The sequence below is a fragment of the Equus caballus genome, chromosome 2 (genome assembly GCF_041296265.1).
Source record: "Equus caballus isolate H_3958 breed thoroughbred chromosome 2, TB-T2T, whole genome shotgun sequence".
In the NCBI taxonomy this organism is placed as follows: domain Eukaryota; kingdom Metazoa; phylum Chordata; class Mammalia; order Perissodactyla; family Equidae; genus Equus; species Equus caballus.
In genome coordinates this window covers 47,625,845-47,642,866 of record NC_091685.1, presented here as the reverse complement: position 1 = coordinate 47,642,866, position 17,022 = coordinate 47,625,845, and the positions used below count along the sequence as shown (strand labels likewise).

Here is a 17,022-nt window from a genome sequence, read left to right as displayed (position 1 = left end):
CTTGGCTCAGACCCAGGAGCCACGTTAAAGATTCTGAAGTGTGGGTGAGGAGGGAAGGCAGATAAATAATTTAGAACTAAGAATAACCAGAGTCTGTCAAGCTGCCAGCTGTAAGAGAAATAAACGGGGTTACAAGAATCCTGAGAGGTTTTATAGAACTCCCAGGGCCTCGAGAAAACAGAGACCGAGCCAGGAAGGAGCTGGGGAGTCCTGGCTGGGGAACTGGCAGAGGTGCCGATTAGCTGGACGGGTATCTGGACTGTCAGGGTCGGGACCTGGTGCCCGAGGAGCCCTGGGGTGTGTGCCCAGGCGGTGGGTGAGGTGGGGGTTCTGTTTGACCCCAGAAACACTGATTGGGCACCGGCCGTGTGCATGGCACTGGGCTGGGCCTCCAGAAATCGGGAGGGGTCGGAGCCGGGGTGGCTAACGGGCTTCCACTCCGAATCCACCTCGACTCCACGTCAGCAGAAAAGGACGCTGGAGACTCACGACCTGGGCTGGGCTGGGGGGGGACAGGGTGTGAGCCGGAGAGGGGCCGGGCTCCCCCTCCACCCTGTGCTTCCACGTTTGGGTTCTCCTCCCTCTGTGGTTCCTGTCCTCATCTTCATGTTTCCTGTGCTTGCGTTTTGTTGAGTGTCTTGGGTCCATGGGTTTATAGTTTTCATCACATTTTTAAAAATTTTGGCTATTTCTTCACATGTTCTTCCTGCTGCCTCCTCCCCCCACCACCACTTTGGAGGCTCCAATTTCACGTCTGTTTGGCCACTTGAAGTCTCTTGCAGTTTAATAAGCAAGCTCAGTCTTGTTTTCCTCTGTGGGTTTCCTTTTGGACGGTGTCTGTGGCCATGTCTTCAAGCTCACTTGTCTTCTTCTCTGTGCGTCTACTTTGCGATCGAGCCCTCATGTGTTTTCACCGCAACATCATAGTTTTCATCTCCAGAAGTTTGATGTGCCTCTTTTTCATATCCTCCATGTGTCTGCTTACCACGTTCCATCTTTCCTCTCGAACACAGGGACCCATTATAACTGGCTTCATGTCCTTGTCTGATTCTCTCATCTGTCATTCCTGGGTTGGTTGTGATTGCTTGGTTTTTCCCTCATCGTGGGTTGAACTTTCCTGCATTCTGTGGTGCCTGGTAATCTTTGATCAGACGCCAGACATCGTGGATTTCCTCCTCTTGGGTGCTGGGTTTTTTTGTATCCTTATAAATATTCTTGCTGCTGTTACGTTACTTAGAAACAGTTTGATCTTCATGGGTCTTGGTTTAAGGTTTGTGAGGTGGGGTTTAAGATGGGGCTAATGATTCCTGCCATGAAGGCAAGACCTTTGTGAGTGCTGTACCAACACCCCATGAATCGCGAGGTCTCCCGCCTGGCCATTGGCATGAGCACTGTCACAGCGCTGTGTGAGCTCTGGACGGGACTCCCTCCCATCCTCTTGGGGGTCCTTCCCCAGCCTTCAGCACGTTCCTTGCACACACGTGCTGATCCATGCACCACAGATGCCAGGGCTCTGTCCTCTCCGACACTCTATCCTATGAACTCCAGCCACCTTGGCTTTCCAGGATGCCCAGCTCCGTCTCTCCCCTCGGGGGGCCCCTCAACCCGCCTGGGTCCCCTGCCTGCACCACAGCTGGAAACTCTTGAGGCAGTGAGCTGGGGCTGTCTGAGGGCTCCCTGTCCTTTGTCACCTGACGTCCAGCGTCTTGAGGGCTGTTGTCTCCTGGATCTGGTCCAGTTTTTCTTTTTTTTTTCTTTTTTAAAGATTTTATTTTTCCTTTTTCTCCCCAAAGCCCCTGGGTACATAGTTGTGTATTTTTAGTTGTGGGTCCTTCTAGTTGTGGCATGTGGGACACCGCCTCAGGGTGGCCTGCGTGGTGCCATGTCAGTGCCCAGGATTCAAACCAGTGAAACCCTGGGCCACTGCAGCAGAGCACACAAACTTAACCACTCAGCCACGGGGCCGGACCCTGGTCCAGTTTTTCCCTTGTTTACTTGTGAGGGCAAATCCGGCCCCTTGCCCTCCATCTGGGCTGGAAGTAGGACTCCATTTCCACAATTACAGACCAAACCGAGACGTGGTGCCCAGACAGCACCAGCTTGTCCTTCAGCGTCCATCCTGAAGGGGCGGGCTCCTCGGGGGAGGGCAGCCTCCCCCTCCTGCCCTCCACACCTCTGCCTGCTGCCCGGGCCTGTCCTTCCAGGGCTCCCAAATGGCATCTTGTCCTGACTGGATGTGTCCAGTGAGACAGGGCCTCGGCCAGCGTGAATTGCTCTAGAGTGAGGCTCCGTGGTTGGTCCTCCAGCCCCTCATGAGGCCCAGTTGGCCTCGCCCTGTGCCTGCCCCAATGGGACACGTGGCCAAGCTGGTGCACACAGAGCTGGACCCTCTCAAGGAGGGAGCTCGCTGGTCTCCATTGACGGTCAGCAGGGTCACCTGCTGGTTCCCACTGGGTGCCCAGCTACTCGAGTGACCTCCCATCCAATCATCTGTCCCTTTGGCAGGGAGGTCCCTGGAGCCCTCGGCCCCGTGGCTAGGTCTTTCCCTCTCTGAAGGCCCTGAGAGGGTCCCGTCGGAGCTGCAGGACCTCGACGGGCCCTCCCGCCTCCACCTCTCCCAGGATGATGCATCCATGGGGCTCCACTCTGCTGAAATTGCCAGAGCACATCTGACCCTGAGCAGCCCACAGCAGCCTGGGCAGGGCACGGGGTGACAGCCAAGCTCCGTGGCGTGTGCCTTCTCAGTGCTTCTCCTCGGCCCGGGTCAGGAGAACAGATGGCAGAGCTGAGAAGACAGCCGTAATCGGAGCAGAGGCCTGAGGCCTGTCGGCCAGATCCCAGCTGAGTGGGGCTGGAGCCCAGAGGCTTGCTCACGCCTAGCTCTTTCTCTGGGGTGGCTGAGCAGAGGGGGCACCTGGGGAGTGGGCAGCAGGAGAAAGAGGTTCCTCTTCTGGAGTGACCACTGCCCCAGTGAGCCAAGGGTCTCTAGTATTCCGTGCAACCTGGACCTGTCCACCCACAGGCCCACCGAGAGATTCACCTGGGTCGGGGCTTGGTGCCCCGTGGTCAGGCAGAGGAGGCCTGTGGCTGTGGACCAGACTTAGAAACCTGCAGACCCCAGCTGGGCAGGACCTGGGGGATGCAGGCTCTGGGTTGGTCGCGCCTGACCCTGACCCTTGTGGTCATTGGTTTTCCGGTCTGTGATGGGGGCACACAGGCATGGCACGGGGCGTGGATCCCCTGAGACCTGACCTGGGCGGGGGGACCAGTCTACCTGAGGCTTATCTGCCGTGAGAGGGTGCAGGGACCCCATCGTGCAGTCAGGGGCCAGGATCCTGGGGGCGGGGCGTCTGCCCCCAGCTGTGTGGGCATCACGCGCAGCCTCCAGCACTAACAGGACGTGCTGGGTTAGGGAGCCGGGGAGCTGCCGAGTCAAGTCCCCATCCAGCCACAAACTAGGGAGACTGCCAGCGGGAGGGCGCAGGCGCAGAGACCTGCCCTGGCTCTCCCGACCTGCTCAGGTGGGATGTGAGCCCAGGGTTTTCTGCGGCCCCCATGGAGAGCCCACGAGAAAGTTCCAAAATTAGAATAGTCAGCTAATTGGCAAAACGGCTGGCCCAGATTTGGGGCCAACCTGGAAATCGTTCTTGCCTCCCCAGGACCCCGAGAAATAGGAGGTGCAGGGTCCTGAGCAGAAGAGTGACAGCCACGGGCACAGAGCCAGCTTGGAGAGGGTGTCCAGATTGCTCTACCCCTGTTTCTAGAGGGTCCTCTGCCCCATGGGCACCTGGGGGGCCTCCCCTCACTCAGACTCACAGCCAACCAGGGCCACTGTGGGTCCACGGTGGCTCCTCCGAGTGAGGCCCCCTGCATGCACCGGGCTGGGAGAGCAGCTGATGGTCACAAAAGCAGAGGTGCAGACATACCAGAGGATTAATGAGTTTTCGGCCCTGATCTGGGGACCAGAGGACCTGCCGAGGACCAGCCAGGGGCCCTGTGCCAAGTGGGCAGTGGGCTCTGGGCCCTGGAAAGCCTTCAGGGTGCTCTCTGTTTGGGGGTGTCTAGGTGCCTGCCGGGAGGCCCTCCCCAGGGGCTGTGGTGGCCGGAGGGGGGCGTCTGAAGGGTTAACGGCTCTGCCCACTCGACAGCCTCCAGCTGCCGCTGGGTGATTATTCCAGCCCCGAGTGGGGCGGAAACATGCCCACTGGGCTGCGCGGGGATTAGGGCAGCCAGTGCACAGCCATGGCCCAGCTGTTCCTGCCCGGCCTTCACACCTGCTTCAGTTTATTATTACTGCTTGGACACGACAGGGCTCATTTCTCAATCTTTAAAGTTGCTAAAGAAGCAAAGAGCCCAGTCGCTCCCTTTGTCTTGTTTTCCCTGAACACCCAACCCAGGGGAGCTTCCAGCGAGGGGCCGGAGGCAGAGGCTGAGCCCAGGTTGCCAGGGATCCCCGGCCGGGGTGAGGAGCCCAGAAGGCTGGCCCTGCCTGGGCTGGGCTCGGGCAGCAGAGGCCCCGCTGGCCCTGGGACCTGAAGCCCTGGCCGCCCTGTAGCTTCATCTTGTCCTGCTCCTCTGGCCACCCACACACAGACTCAGCCGTGTCCTGTCTCCTCGCCGCCCTCGACAGGGCACCCTGTCGTCCTGAGAGCTCTCACACCTGGGGCACTGCCCCAGGGCCCTCCTGAGATGACCCGCCCCTCCCTGGGCCAGCCCTGGCCGTGGCTCCAGTGATCGGCCAGGACACTGCCCAGGTGCAGGCTGCCCCAAAGCAGACCCTGTGCCATGAGGAGCCCTGCGCACATTCCCTGGTGAAGGAGGTGCTGAGCTGAGGAAGGCCTTCCCAGCCGAGGGGTCGGCACGTGCCAAAGGCTGGGGCACTGTGTGTGCAGAAGTTGGGGGCGGGGGGGCTCCGGGGAGCTGCAGGAGGGACTGGGAGGCGGAGGGGCCTGTGGACGTCACCCCCGACCTCATGCGGGGTTTCTTTGGGTCATCCTCGCCTCAACTCAAAATCGTTTGCCTGTGGCCCCCTGTACAAGACACAGAGTGGAAGGAGAGGCCGGGGGGCATCCAGAACTGGCCCTCAGGGGTGACTGGCGTGGTGGAAGGCTGGCATCCGTGGGCCTGCAGTAGGAGGCCTGGGGTCCTGGTTCAGGTGGGCAGCCCCTAGCCTGTGGCCGAGGGAGTAGCCACTTACTCTCTGGGACGGAAGAGGGCAGTTGCTGGCTAAGCCCGGCAAGGAGTCCCAGCCCCGCTCCACAGCCCGGGCTGAGCCTCCTGGCGGCGTCTGCCCAGCGTGGGCCTGAGGGCTCGTGGCTGTGTTCTGCAGGTCTCGCTGCACCAGCTGGCCTGGCAGGTGCGCACCTGGCTCTGGCTGCTTCACCGGCCAGGCCCGCCAGACCGGGCCCAGCCCACCCGCTGTGGCTGGCGCGCAGAGAAAGGACAGGTCACCACCCCCAGCCTGTCCTCTTTAGGACCCTGCTGACCCTGGTGGCTCCTGCCCAGAGCATCTCCGGTCCCAGTGGGGTGGCCAGTGGTGGCTCATAGGACAGCATCCTGCCTCTCAGAGCTGTTGTGGTGACGCGGCAGACAGGGGGCAGATGGCGGGTCGTCCTGCGTCCCCGGGTTGGGGTGGGTGAGCAGCCCAGGGTGCTGGCTTGGGTGTTCCACGGGGCAGCCTTTTGAAGGGGACAGAGACCTGCCTGAGACGCGTGATGGTCGCCCATGACTGTGTGCCGGGGGGGGGCTACGCGGGCTGCGAGCATCAACTATCTATTCAAGGAAAAAAAATTAATTGGCTCCATCTGTGTTGGCCTAATGACTGATTAAATGACTAATCACGGAAGTCTTAATTAAAGCCATTTTTCTCCGAGTGAGCGGAGGAGGGGCTCTGGTGGCCCGAGTGTTGCTCGGGGTGGGGCCTGGGCTGAGCTGTCAATGAGCACTCCCGGGCGAGGTCGCGCTGTAAGCTCCCGCACACAGAGCTGGCTGACAGCATCTCCTCTCCGGCCGACGGGGTTGCAGGCGGCCGCGCTTTCCTGTCACGAGGCATTTAGGATTTCTGGGGAAAACGCAACCAGAGCTGCGTGCCCCCCACTTCAGGGCAATTCCCCTGTTTGGCTGGGCAACCTCAGGGCTGCGTTTGTGAAATCGAGTCCATCTTTTGCAGCTGACACAATTTCACATCATCCAGGAACTGACAGAGCTCTGTGTCATGTTGTGAAATTCCGTAATATGCCAGGAATGTCCCCGCAGGAATGCAGCGAGGGGCCGGTGATGAACCCTGCTGGCCCGGGGCAGCCGCACTGCATGCAGGGCCTTCAGCCGACTCCCAGGTCCGCGTGGAGGGGCTGCCCCATCCGTGTGCTGTCTCCCCTCCAACAAGCTGGTCCAGTGTCTGGGGACAGGGGACCAGAGCAGATCCACTGACAGCAGTGAGGCAGCCACTCAGGACCAGATTTGAGACAGCGAAGAAGCCACTTACATAACAATAGGGAAAAGCCGGAGCTCCATGCACGTCGGTCCCTTCCATGACCCCCAGGACCTGGCCCAGGACCCCTGCCAGCCCCTCCCCGTCATCCACACCCAGGGCCTTACCAGCAGGGCCTCTGCCTGGGGTGGGGGGGTCGGCGCAAACCCTTCCTTGCTCCCTCCGAGGGGTGGGGGACTGTGTGGTGAGGGGCCCCAAGTGGGCTGGGGGCTGGGCCCCTCAGGATTGGCTGTCCCTGGGCACTGCTGCCCTGTGGGGCACACACCCCTGAGAGCAAACAGTCAGGGCGGGTCTGCCGGAGGGGCAAGGGCCGGTCATGTGGCTCTGGGAAGGCCCCGTGGCACCTGCCGGACCCTTCGCCCCTCTCCCCTCCACCGAAATGCCTTCTTTGGGAGCACAAAGGTAATTTTTCTTAGTCAAGGAAGATACTACAGAACTGTGCCTGAAAGTTGTAACAGAAGCGAATGGTTCCCCTGAGCACTCTACCCTTTTATGTAAATCAAAAACCAGCACTCGGCTCCGAGAGAAGTTACGGGTGGGTGGCGTGTCACTGCTCGTCTCTGTGAGATGAGGAGGCGCCTGTCCCAGTCATGTCCACTGTATGAGCCCCTGGCCGGGAGGGAGACGGCTGATGTGGGACGAGACCGACTCAGGCAAAGCCAATAATGAGCAAGTATGAGGTTCGCTGTGGTTCTGAGGGGCCACCAGGCGGAGGGAACAGGCGACCCGGGGGCAGGCGGGTCAGCCTGGTCCTTCCCAGGGGCCCCCAGCAGACACGGAAGGCGGCTCCTGTCTGTGGGGCCGCGCAGGCGTGTGGGCACGGCTGAGGCTGTTTTGAGGGTGAGACTGGCCCCGGGGCCTCACTGTCAGCAGGCCCTGTCCCCAGCCCCACAGCCCGGCCATCCTGACCACTTGCACAGACAGCAGAAGCTGAGACACCGGCTGGCCTGCCATCGGTCCCCACTCGGGTGGCCCCAGGCAGGATGGCGGCCATCTGAACTTGGCGGCTTCTCCTTCTCCCCCTGGACCTTGGGGTCCGACACAGAGGCCAAAAGCTGCTCATGGGCCCGGACATGCGTGTCAGCCCGGCGGCTCTGCTGTCCCCTGCCAGTGGGAGCTCTTCGTCTAGGCGTCAGACACGATGCAGGCCACTGTGCCCCCGCATCCAACAGCCCCAGACCAGGCCGCCGGTGCGGGCTTGAGGGGAGCGGGAGGGCTTCCAGCTGTGCTGCATACTTGCCGACAAGATGTCGCGGTGCACGCCTGCCTGGCAGGGGGATGTGGGCGTGCCTGCCGTGGCGGGGACGTGGGCATGGCAGGGGCATGGGCATGCAGGGTTCTGGGACGTGGGAGCAGTCTACATACACTTCCACCTCGCTCCCACGAACCTTGCCGCTGGAGCAAATGTTCGCCAGTCAGCCCGACACTCGGACAAGCAGAAGATACAACTGTGCAGCTCGCGATGAGCTGCCGTCAATACCGCAGCTTCAGCGACGGGAGGCAGGAGGGAAAACACGCCCGTGAGCAGGGGTGGCTCCGGGGCTTGCTGGGGGGCACAGAGAAGGGGCAAGCCGGCATCGGGGGGTGGCCGCAGGGCGGCCTCGGACTGGCCTTGGGCTGTACCAGGAGTGACCGCTGGTCTGTGTCCCTGGAGGGTGTCTTGGGTGTGGCCCCTTTGTTGTCACAGGGTAAGACCGCGGGCTGCCCCCAGGCCGGCCTCTACCAGCCTTAGCCTGTCAGTCACTCCCCTCTGGTCGTCCCCCTGCAGCCCTCCCCGCAGGGGGCTCACTCGGGAACTGGGAGGCAGATCATAGCAAACCAAGCAATGCAGGATTACGGATTTCGAGGGAGGCGCGGGCTGCCCTTGCTGGACAGGGCACCGGGCCTGCGGGCCCCACGTTTGCCTGAGCCAGCCTGGTGGGGAGGAAGCCAGGGGGAGGCCCGATGGGGCCCTGCGCCCCATCTCAGCAGCTGGGTTGGGCCCAGCAGGCCCGCTCTCCGTTATAGAAGGAGGGGCCTCCCAGGAAGCTGAGACATCTGTGAGATGGCATCGTGGAGGGTCCTTGGGATCAGCAAGGAGGCCACCACGTGTCGAGCTGAATGGGAACTGGGGGTGGCCAGAACGTCCCGGGCAGGAAGTGCCGAGGGCCTGCTGGTTGTGGAAGCCACAAGCCCCTCTCTGCCCCCACGTGGGTCTGTCACTTACAAACGAGAGTCGGGGTGGGGCTTACAGGGCCTCAGGAGCTGCTCATTCCCAGGTCCCCAACTTGGCCTCCTTCACATGGCGGCAAGCCCTTCGCGCCCACACGCCCTGCTCCTGGGGGACCCCGCAGGGAACGGACCCCACGACTGGGTGCAGATTCTTCATGCAGACCAGGTGAATTTGCCAAGTACCGTTTTCTTAGAATCCCAAAGGGTGGGCTTTTTGGGTCAAGAGCCAGGTTCGGACACTGGCGCAGGGAGCTGGTGCCAGAACCAGAGTAAGGAAGCCAGTGGGGGGCAGTGAAGACAGCCCACGTCCCCAGGCAGAGCAGGCAGGGGGCGCCGGGGACACGGGCAGGCTCCCCTACACTCTTCCCCAGGTGGGGGACAGGGGTCCCACAAACACCCGGATGGGGTCAGAGGCAGGGAGGATGCAGAGCTTGGGGCCCTGGGGGGAGTCTTGGGCTTGCATGTCGACGCTCAGACGTGTCTGTTTAACCGGTTGCTGCTCCAGGCCAGTGGGAGCTCTGCAGACAGGGCCCTGCAGCTGACGGCTGGGGTCGTGAGCCACAGGGGGGTCAGGATTAAAAACATCTCTCCAGGGCTGCTGTATCCGGAAGACATGAGCTCAGCCGCATGGACAGGGCTCCCTGGGGAGGATGGGCCGGCCTCGCCCTCGGGCGTCCACCCTGCGCCTTGAGGCTCGGCTCCAAGGAACCTCGGATATGGGTGGAAATGAGCCAGGTCGCTGGTCACGAGCTCATGTTCAAAGAGACGTGGAGCCTCTTGAGACCAACTCCGATTCTGCGTGTCCCTTCCTGGATGATGACGACCTGCTGTGGGACACTTCGTTTCATGTGCCTCGAAAGCCCTTAGTGGCCCGGGCTGGTGGGAGCATGAGCTGGCTGCTCCCTCCGCTTTCCCAGGAGGAATCGGACAGCGAGGGCCTTCTTTCTGCTGAAATAAGATGGCTCAACATCAGCCTCAGCTGCTGAGCTGCCACAGTTACCAAACCAGGCAGCAAGTCTGCCCTGAGCACTGGGGTGCGTGCACGTTGTGTGGACGGTTCTTGGTGGTTTCGGCTCTTGGCTCTCACCTACGTTCCTGCGATGGAAACACCGCGCACACGTGGGAGCTCCCTGCTTAGCAGGATCTTGGCTTTTTTTTTTAAGTCTGTGCTTCTCCAGTTTTTGTGTCAAGCGAGCTTCATGTTTAATTCACATACGTGGCTCAGAGCAACACAGAGGACGGCACCTTCCACTGGAGAGACCTCGAGAGTGGATCAGAGGCTGGTCTGCCTGCCGACACCGTGCCAGCCTCCGAGTGTTCCCAGCTCGTCCCACGCCCACTAGCGTCACCGATGAGCAATCTAATTGCAGGAGCGTCAGCAGGCTGCTGTGGCTCGAGACGGACGCTGCAGGCTTCCTTCCCGTTTCCACGGAATTCCTGATTTTCCTAGACTCCTGGTCGGATCTGTGCCCACAGCTCTGCTTTCTGCATGGCTATTTCAGTGCATGCCCCTGAGTTGGGTGGGAGGAGAAGCAGAGTCATCCCAGGCAGAGTGAGGTGTCCATGGTGCACTGACTTTGGCTTCTGCAGGCTGACGAGGCCGCATGCTCGGGTCAAAGCCCGGCCTGGGCAGCTGGCGGGCGTCTTGGAAGGCCTGGCGCCCTTACTGGCCCCTGAGGCTCTTCTCCGCCCCCCAAGGAGTGATGTTCTCCCACCCCCCAGCCCCCAGGGCCTGGGCCTGCCTGTCCCCAGAGGGAGGGCTCACATCTTTCAAGAGTGGGTGATTGGGCAGGCCCGGTGGCACAGTGGTTAAGTGCACAAGTTCCGCTTTGGCGGCCTGGGGTTCGCTGGTTCAGATCCCAGGTGTGGACATGGCACCACTTGGCAAGCCATGCCGTGGCAGGCGTCCCACATATAAAGTAGAGGAAGATGGGCACAGATGTTAGCTCAGAACCAGTCTTCCTCAGCAAAAAGAGGAGGATTGGCAGATGTTAGCTCAGGGATAGTCTTTCTCAAAAAAAAAAAAGAGTGGGTGATTTTTCTCGGGGTCAGTGCGCCATGGTGCCAGGACGTCCTGCGTCCAGCCCCAGGTCTGCCCTGCTCGGCCGCACCTCACAGCTTCCACTGCAAAGGAACCCACTGGAGGCAGGGGCGGGCAGCACTGGCCACTCTGCAGGGACCCACCCGTGCTCTGCAGCGCGCCGCAGCCAGCTCCCCATGGCCCCCGGTGCTGGGGGCCTGGGCAGACGGAGGCAGGGTCAGTCGCACCGGAGCCTTCCGTGGCTGCGTGGGTTGGCAGGGACAAGCTGCTCCTGCAAGCAGAGGCCTGGAAACCTTTCTCTGGAATTCAGCCTTCCTCCCGGCAGGATGGCGGGCTGGGAAGAGCATGTCACCCAGAAGGAGCGACAGAAGGAGTGTCTCTTTGGCTCCCCACACGGCGACGTACAGCCCTCTCTAATTTGTCAAAGGAAAATCCAAACTGGATTTGGATGAGCCGCCTCTGTAGGATGGGCTACTTACGGCTCTGGCACGTGGCGGCCCGCAGTGGCCTGGCACGGAACAGTAAGGAACTTGCAGTGCCAGCACCAGGCCGATGTGCTCCCACCGCCCTGCCCGCCGCTGGGCCCCTCTCACCTCTGTGCACGCGGCCCCTGAGGAAGGAGGCCCCGTGAGGCTGCCCTTGCCACCGGCGCGCTTCTGCAGGAAGCAGACTGCTCTGCGCTGCCTACTGCGGACCCGCCTGAGCGAGTCGCCGAGCGGGGACTGTCAGCCACCGGGGACAGCGGGGCAACTCTCCCGCTGCCCTTTCCCAGGGAGGGCCCTCGGTGTGGGTGGCATCACTGTCCTAGACCAGGCCCTGGGCTGCCGCTGAGGGAGCCAACTCAGCCCCTGTCCTGCCAGCCACAGGAGCCTTTGCAACCCCTGGGCAGACGGAGGCCTTGCCCGCCGTGTCCGCAGTGTTGCACACCCGGGAGAAACTGAGGCAGGTTTGTGGAGAAGGGTGTCCTCAGCTCCCGCCCATGAATGCACACACCTGGGAGGCCCCACCCATGGCCCAGCTGGGGGGAGGCCAGACTAACCCCCCCAAACACCCATGAGTGGGGTCGACCTCTCCTACCTGCTGCCTCCTGGTGGGTCCTGTGTGGTGGGCGCCGTCCTCATGGGGCCCAGGCAGCTTCTGGGACTGTTGCCTGCCTTCTAGAAGGAGCGGGGGTGGGAGGGGCTCAGAGGGGCTCTCCGGGGAGGTCCACCCCGAGCACCCCGGACACACTGGCCTCAGTGTTGGGCAGCGTGTGGGCTGAGCCCTGGGGGCGTCTCCTGCCCCTACCTTGTGGACGCCGCCCAGGAACAGCACAGGGTGGTACCCAGGCGGAGGGGGCCCAAGGCGGACGTCCATGAACTGGGCACAGCCTCGCTCCACTCTCTGACAGTCCTCAGGACAGCAGGGCTTGCATCCCCCACCTAAGGAGAAAGAGGCTTTTCCAGGAGAATGAAGAGCAGAAGAGCCCTTTAGCACCACGAAGCACAGATCAGAAAGAGCTGCTCACGTGGCCTCTGGAGTACAGCTTCTGCAGCTGAGGTGGTCGGGCCAGAGGCAGCCATGGGGGTCTGGGGGCCTGTCCCTGCTGCCCAGAACTCTGGCCACGTGGCCATCTCCAGGTGAGTGGCCAGGTGGGGGGCAGGGCAGCGACAAAGACACAACTTGGTCCTGGCACTCCCCTGGCCACCCTGCTATAGACAGAACGGGCTCGACAGTGGGTGTACTTTGGGACCCACAGCCCCTCGACGCCTTCTCATCATCAGGGGTCCACCATCAGGGCCTGGCAGGCCAATCCTTTGGGGCTGAGAGGGTCTCTTACCATAATGCTCCCACCGGCTAAGGCCTTGAGTGTCTGGGGCAAGATCTGGACAGGCCGCAGGTCGGGGGCCCCGTGCTTGGCCCAGCAGAGCCCAGCACCCTCTTCTGAACGGTGTAGCAGAGAAGGACATCTCTACTCAACAATGGCAGTGTGCTACGGTGGTACTGGCCACACTGTGACAAGTGTGGGGCATGGAAGCTGCCGCTAGGCACCAGCCCCCACGAGGGGCAACAGCCCCCAGGAGACCTCGACATCCTCTGGCACCCAAAAATGGCTTGGCCTGTCTGTCCCTGCAGGGAGTACCCCCACTGTGGACCCCTGCCCATCCAGGCATCCTGCACCCCTCCGCTCGCAGGGGTCCCAGAGTGTGAGGGTGACGAGGGCATTTCCTCTGGCGGTCCAGTCCGCAGGCTCAGCCTCACCCGCAGGTGGGCTGCAGCCCCAGCTGCCCCCTCCCTCCATCTCTTTTGCTCAGAAAGTCAGTGGCTGAGACCAGATGGTGATGATGTGACGTTAGGTTGGTGCAGGGGCCACCCCAGGACCGTCCCAAACATGCACGCAGCAGGCCCCTCTATCCTATGGGGGCCAGGCTCCCGGGCTCTCCCTACTGCCCTCTGACCTGAGGGCCCCTACCCAGCTCACCATCTGGGAAGAGCTGCCAGCAGGAGCTGGCCAAGCCTCGGAGAGGTGGCTGGCTGGGGCCGTGGGAACGGCTGGAGGGGGACGAGGGGGCAGGACACTCTTGCTAACAGACTCTGCAGGGGGGACCCTCGAGGGGGGCTCTGGGTGAGTGGAGGGGCGACTCTCACCCGGGCACTGGATGCAGGCATTCACGCGCCTTCCCCTGAGCCCAGCTTCTGCAGGGAGAAGTAGAGACGGGCCCAGAAGTGACCCCAGATTACAGGTGGGGATTATTTCTCTCAGAGGTGTCTTAATTTCATCATTATGCTGCATTATAAAAAGTACAGTCTTTCCTTCCACAAGGACGTTCTTTAACTAATGTCCTCCTCTCCATTAGCTTTTGCTGTCCTCGCACTATTTACGTCCTGGGCAATGAGTGGGAACTGCACTGCTGACGGCATCATTTCCATTTCTTAACGCACTGCCAGTTTCCACGTGGACTCGAGAGGAGCGAACTTTGACTACCTTTTTTATCGACACCTCTGGACAATAAAGACCTCAGCTCTGTATCCTAATAACCCTCTGCAAAGGTGACCGTGCGTTAGTGGGTCCCAGAAGGCGAGCACTGAGCTGCTGGTTCCTCCAACAGCAGCAGCGTCCAACCTGGACCCACAGCCGCCATTTCTGGGGGACATGGGGGCAAGAAGAGGGGGTTGGAAAACGCATCTGGTGTGAAAATCAACGTCCACCCAAACCAAGCCTGGAGGCTGCTGCCTCCCTCGGTTTGGGGGCTCCGACTGAGCTGTTTGAAGAGTCTGCTCTCTCAACAGTCACAGTGGCTGATGCACCAACTTGGCGCCAAGCACTTGCAGGCAGAGTCTCAGGGAAACGTCATGGCCCCTCGGAGCAGAGGTTCTGTCATCATTGCCACTTGAGTGAAGAGAACCCAGGGCTCAGAGAGTTAAGGGGGAGCCACGATGTCAGCTACCATGCTCTACCGGGTAGCACGAACGTCACTGAAATCAACCAGCTGACTCGGCACGGAGAAACAGATGACCGCTCGGCAAAGCCTCCATCGTTCTGCTGACAAGATCGGACATTTGGGATCACCTGCGCACGGTGGCAGAAGTTTGCCTCCATGCCGCTCATTGTCCGAGGACAAAGGGAAAGGAGGCTCTAAGACCCTTTTGCTGCAAGTGAAAGAAACCCAATACGGACTGGCTCAAAACAAAAAAGCAGTTATGTCTGCAGTCCTAGGAGGGGACCATCTAGATTCAGGCACATTGGAACCCAGGAGTCCATGCCACGTCCCTGGCCTGGACGGGGAGTAGGGAAGCTTATCTGACCCAATGGGACAGCCCTACAAAGAGGGGAGTTCTGCTGTGACGGGGGTGGGAGGAAGACTGGGCAAGAGGTGCAGCCTTTGGAAGGGGGATGACCCGGACACAAGAAACCGAGGTGCGTCTATCGCTGACGAGAGCATGTTCCCCACAAACGTGACGGCACACTGACCACGCTGGGCTCGCACATCTGACCGCCATCCTCCCATCTCCACTTGTTGGTCTCACATACTTCTCAGATGGGACCTCCAAATCTGCCCACCACCTTGCCTGGTGATTGGCACCCCACCCCCAGGTGCCCGAGCCGGAAGCCCGGGGGACAGCCATCAGTCAACCCCTCTCTTCTTTCACCCCCAGAATTTCTGCAGCAGCAGCAGCGACATCAGTTCTGCCTTCGAAATAGACTCGAATCTGAATGCACTGATGCTCTCCCTCGCCCGCCCCACCCTCGCCCGGCCTGGCACTTCCCACCCGACACCAGCGCTACCCTTGGCAGGACTCCTGGGTCCTCCTACCCCACTTTGATCCGTTCTCCACGCGGCTGCAACAGTGGCCTTCATGGGAAGCCAGGCTGGCCAAGCTCCAGCCATGCACGCTGACCTCTCTTCTTGGACACCTCCCCTCCCACCTCCTTTGGCTCCTTGGTGTCAGCTGGACCGTGGCTTCCTGGCCTGTCTGAACAGTCAGTCACTCAGCCCCTGGTTGCTCTACACATGTGACGTAGGGCAGGCCAAGCCGGCCGTGGCTGTGCCGGACTGTGGCGCAGAGCACGTGTTGGGTGGGTGGTGCTGAGGCCTGATCGGATACAGTCTGGGGAGACAGCGTGGTGGCCGTGGGGGCCGAGAAGCCCCGGAAGCCTCGTAGGGAGCTTGCCCTTCCCCTGCCAGAGAGGAGGAGCTCACGGGCGGTCCAGGAGAGGCCTGGGGATTCTGCTCTCCCCCAGAGCACAGGGCTCTCTAGTTTGCTTAGGAGCTTGAACTCATTCAAAGCTGCATCTGCTCAGGGCACCGTCTGCCCCGTAGCAGGAGGTCGGTCAGTGCAAAGCTTCTCCGTTTGTTGACAATCCAGGATTCCCATGACAGCGGCCCAGTGGCCCCTCCCCTGATGTCAGCGTAGCCTTGCTCTGGCCCCACCTGCTCCGCGGCGTCAGTGGCCTCAGCTGACCTCTCTCTCCTGCCTCTGTTGGCTCCCTCCCCGGGGCTTTGCCGGCTGCCCCAGGTGGGGGCCAGCCTCTTCTCTCCTCTGTCCACACTCCCCCACGCCCCACGGAAGCGAGCACCACACTTACCCAGATGACCCCCAACTTCTGCCTCCTCTGCGGACCAGACATCCGGCTCCAGCTCCCTGCAGACACCTCTAAGCACTGTCTCCTGGACATGGAGCTTGGGGTCCCCCAGACCCAACTCCCGCCCTCCTGCAGCTTAGTCTCCCCCTCTTGGTGAGAGGCCCCACCCTTGACCTGGTTGCTGGGCAAGGAATGTGGGTGACATCCTCGATTCTGTCCCACCCTTCGTCGATGTCCCCCAATCCTGGTCTTTCCATGGCTGCCATTGTGGGGTCTAGGCCATTGCCCAACCTCTCGGCTGCAGCTCTGACGCTCCTGTCCCCGCCCTCCGACGCCCCAGCACATGGATTCACAATCAAGGGCTGTCCCCACCTGCTCCAAACTCCCACTGACTTTCTGGACCCCGAGCACCGGTCAAGCCCCCTGGCGCAGGGCCTCCAGGACAGGCCGCACCCGCAAATCACATGTCTCCTTGCTCACGACCGCTGCCACCCTGGGCCTTCTGGCTGCTTGGCCCCTCTGGCCTCTGCTCATGGCCCTGGCCTTGGGACGTGGCTGCGGGTGCGATGTCCCAGCGGCCCTGTCCCTGCTGCCACAGGGTGGCCGAGAGCCCCAACCCTTCTGCCTCTGCAGCCCCTTCCTCACCCCGTCCACCCTGTGGGCAAACACGGCCCCCTGAGGCCAAATGTCCAAAGAGGAAAGGCTAAGAGGCTGCTGGCAGGTGCCACCCAAACGAAGTAAGACCCCACTTGATAAAAGAGCTGCAGAGACCCCCAGGCACACGGCGACGGCCGCAAACCCCGCTCTTCCCACCTGTGGGCTGGGCCGTTTCCAGCCCACCCTAGCGAGCGACTTCAACGGGCATCAAACCTCCTGGGAATGCAGCAGGTATTCTCAGCCCGGGCTCCGTGGCCCCAAGAGAAAGAAGCATCCCGCCTTCCCTCAGGCTCCCAAGGGGAGTGGTTCTCAAGTGAGGGTCCTGCCTTAGCCTCCAGGGGCCACTGAGCTGCTCCCGTGCGTCCTGGGGGGCTCGCCCCAGCAGGCCGACCCCCCAGGCAGGGGCCCCTGCAAGCAGATGCCTGACTGGGCTCTGGGGAGTTACTTCTGAAGCCTTTCTGTAGATTTTAATTACAACAATTACGGCTTTATCAGCAAGATAAAGGTCACTGCGCTGCCCCCAGGGAGGGGTGACTGGGAACGGAGGCTGAGCCAGGG

The 17,022-nt window shown here is 61.5% G+C and overlaps 1 protein-coding gene across 15 annotated transcripts in view; it reads right to left on the bottom strand.

Moving 5' to 3' along the window:
• Nucleotides 1–17,022, bottom strand: part of MORN1 (MORN repeat containing 1) — a 61,385-nt gene that overhangs the window by 4,128 nt on the left and 40,235 nt on the right. For 14 of the 15 annotated variants that reach the window (XM_070254862.1, XM_070254838.1, XM_014737700.3 and 11 more), the window contains 2 exons: nt 12,030–12,163; nt 11,820–11,899 (listed from right to left, as the gene is read on the bottom strand). In XM_070254862.1, the coding sequence (XP_070110963.1) occupies nt 11,820–11,899; nt 12,030–12,163 (214 nt within the window). Of the gene's footprint in view, nt 1–6,958; nt 10,213–11,819; nt 11,900–12,029; nt 12,164–17,022 lie in introns of those variants that run through there. The other variant, XM_023627641.2, reaches the window with a different exon arrangement.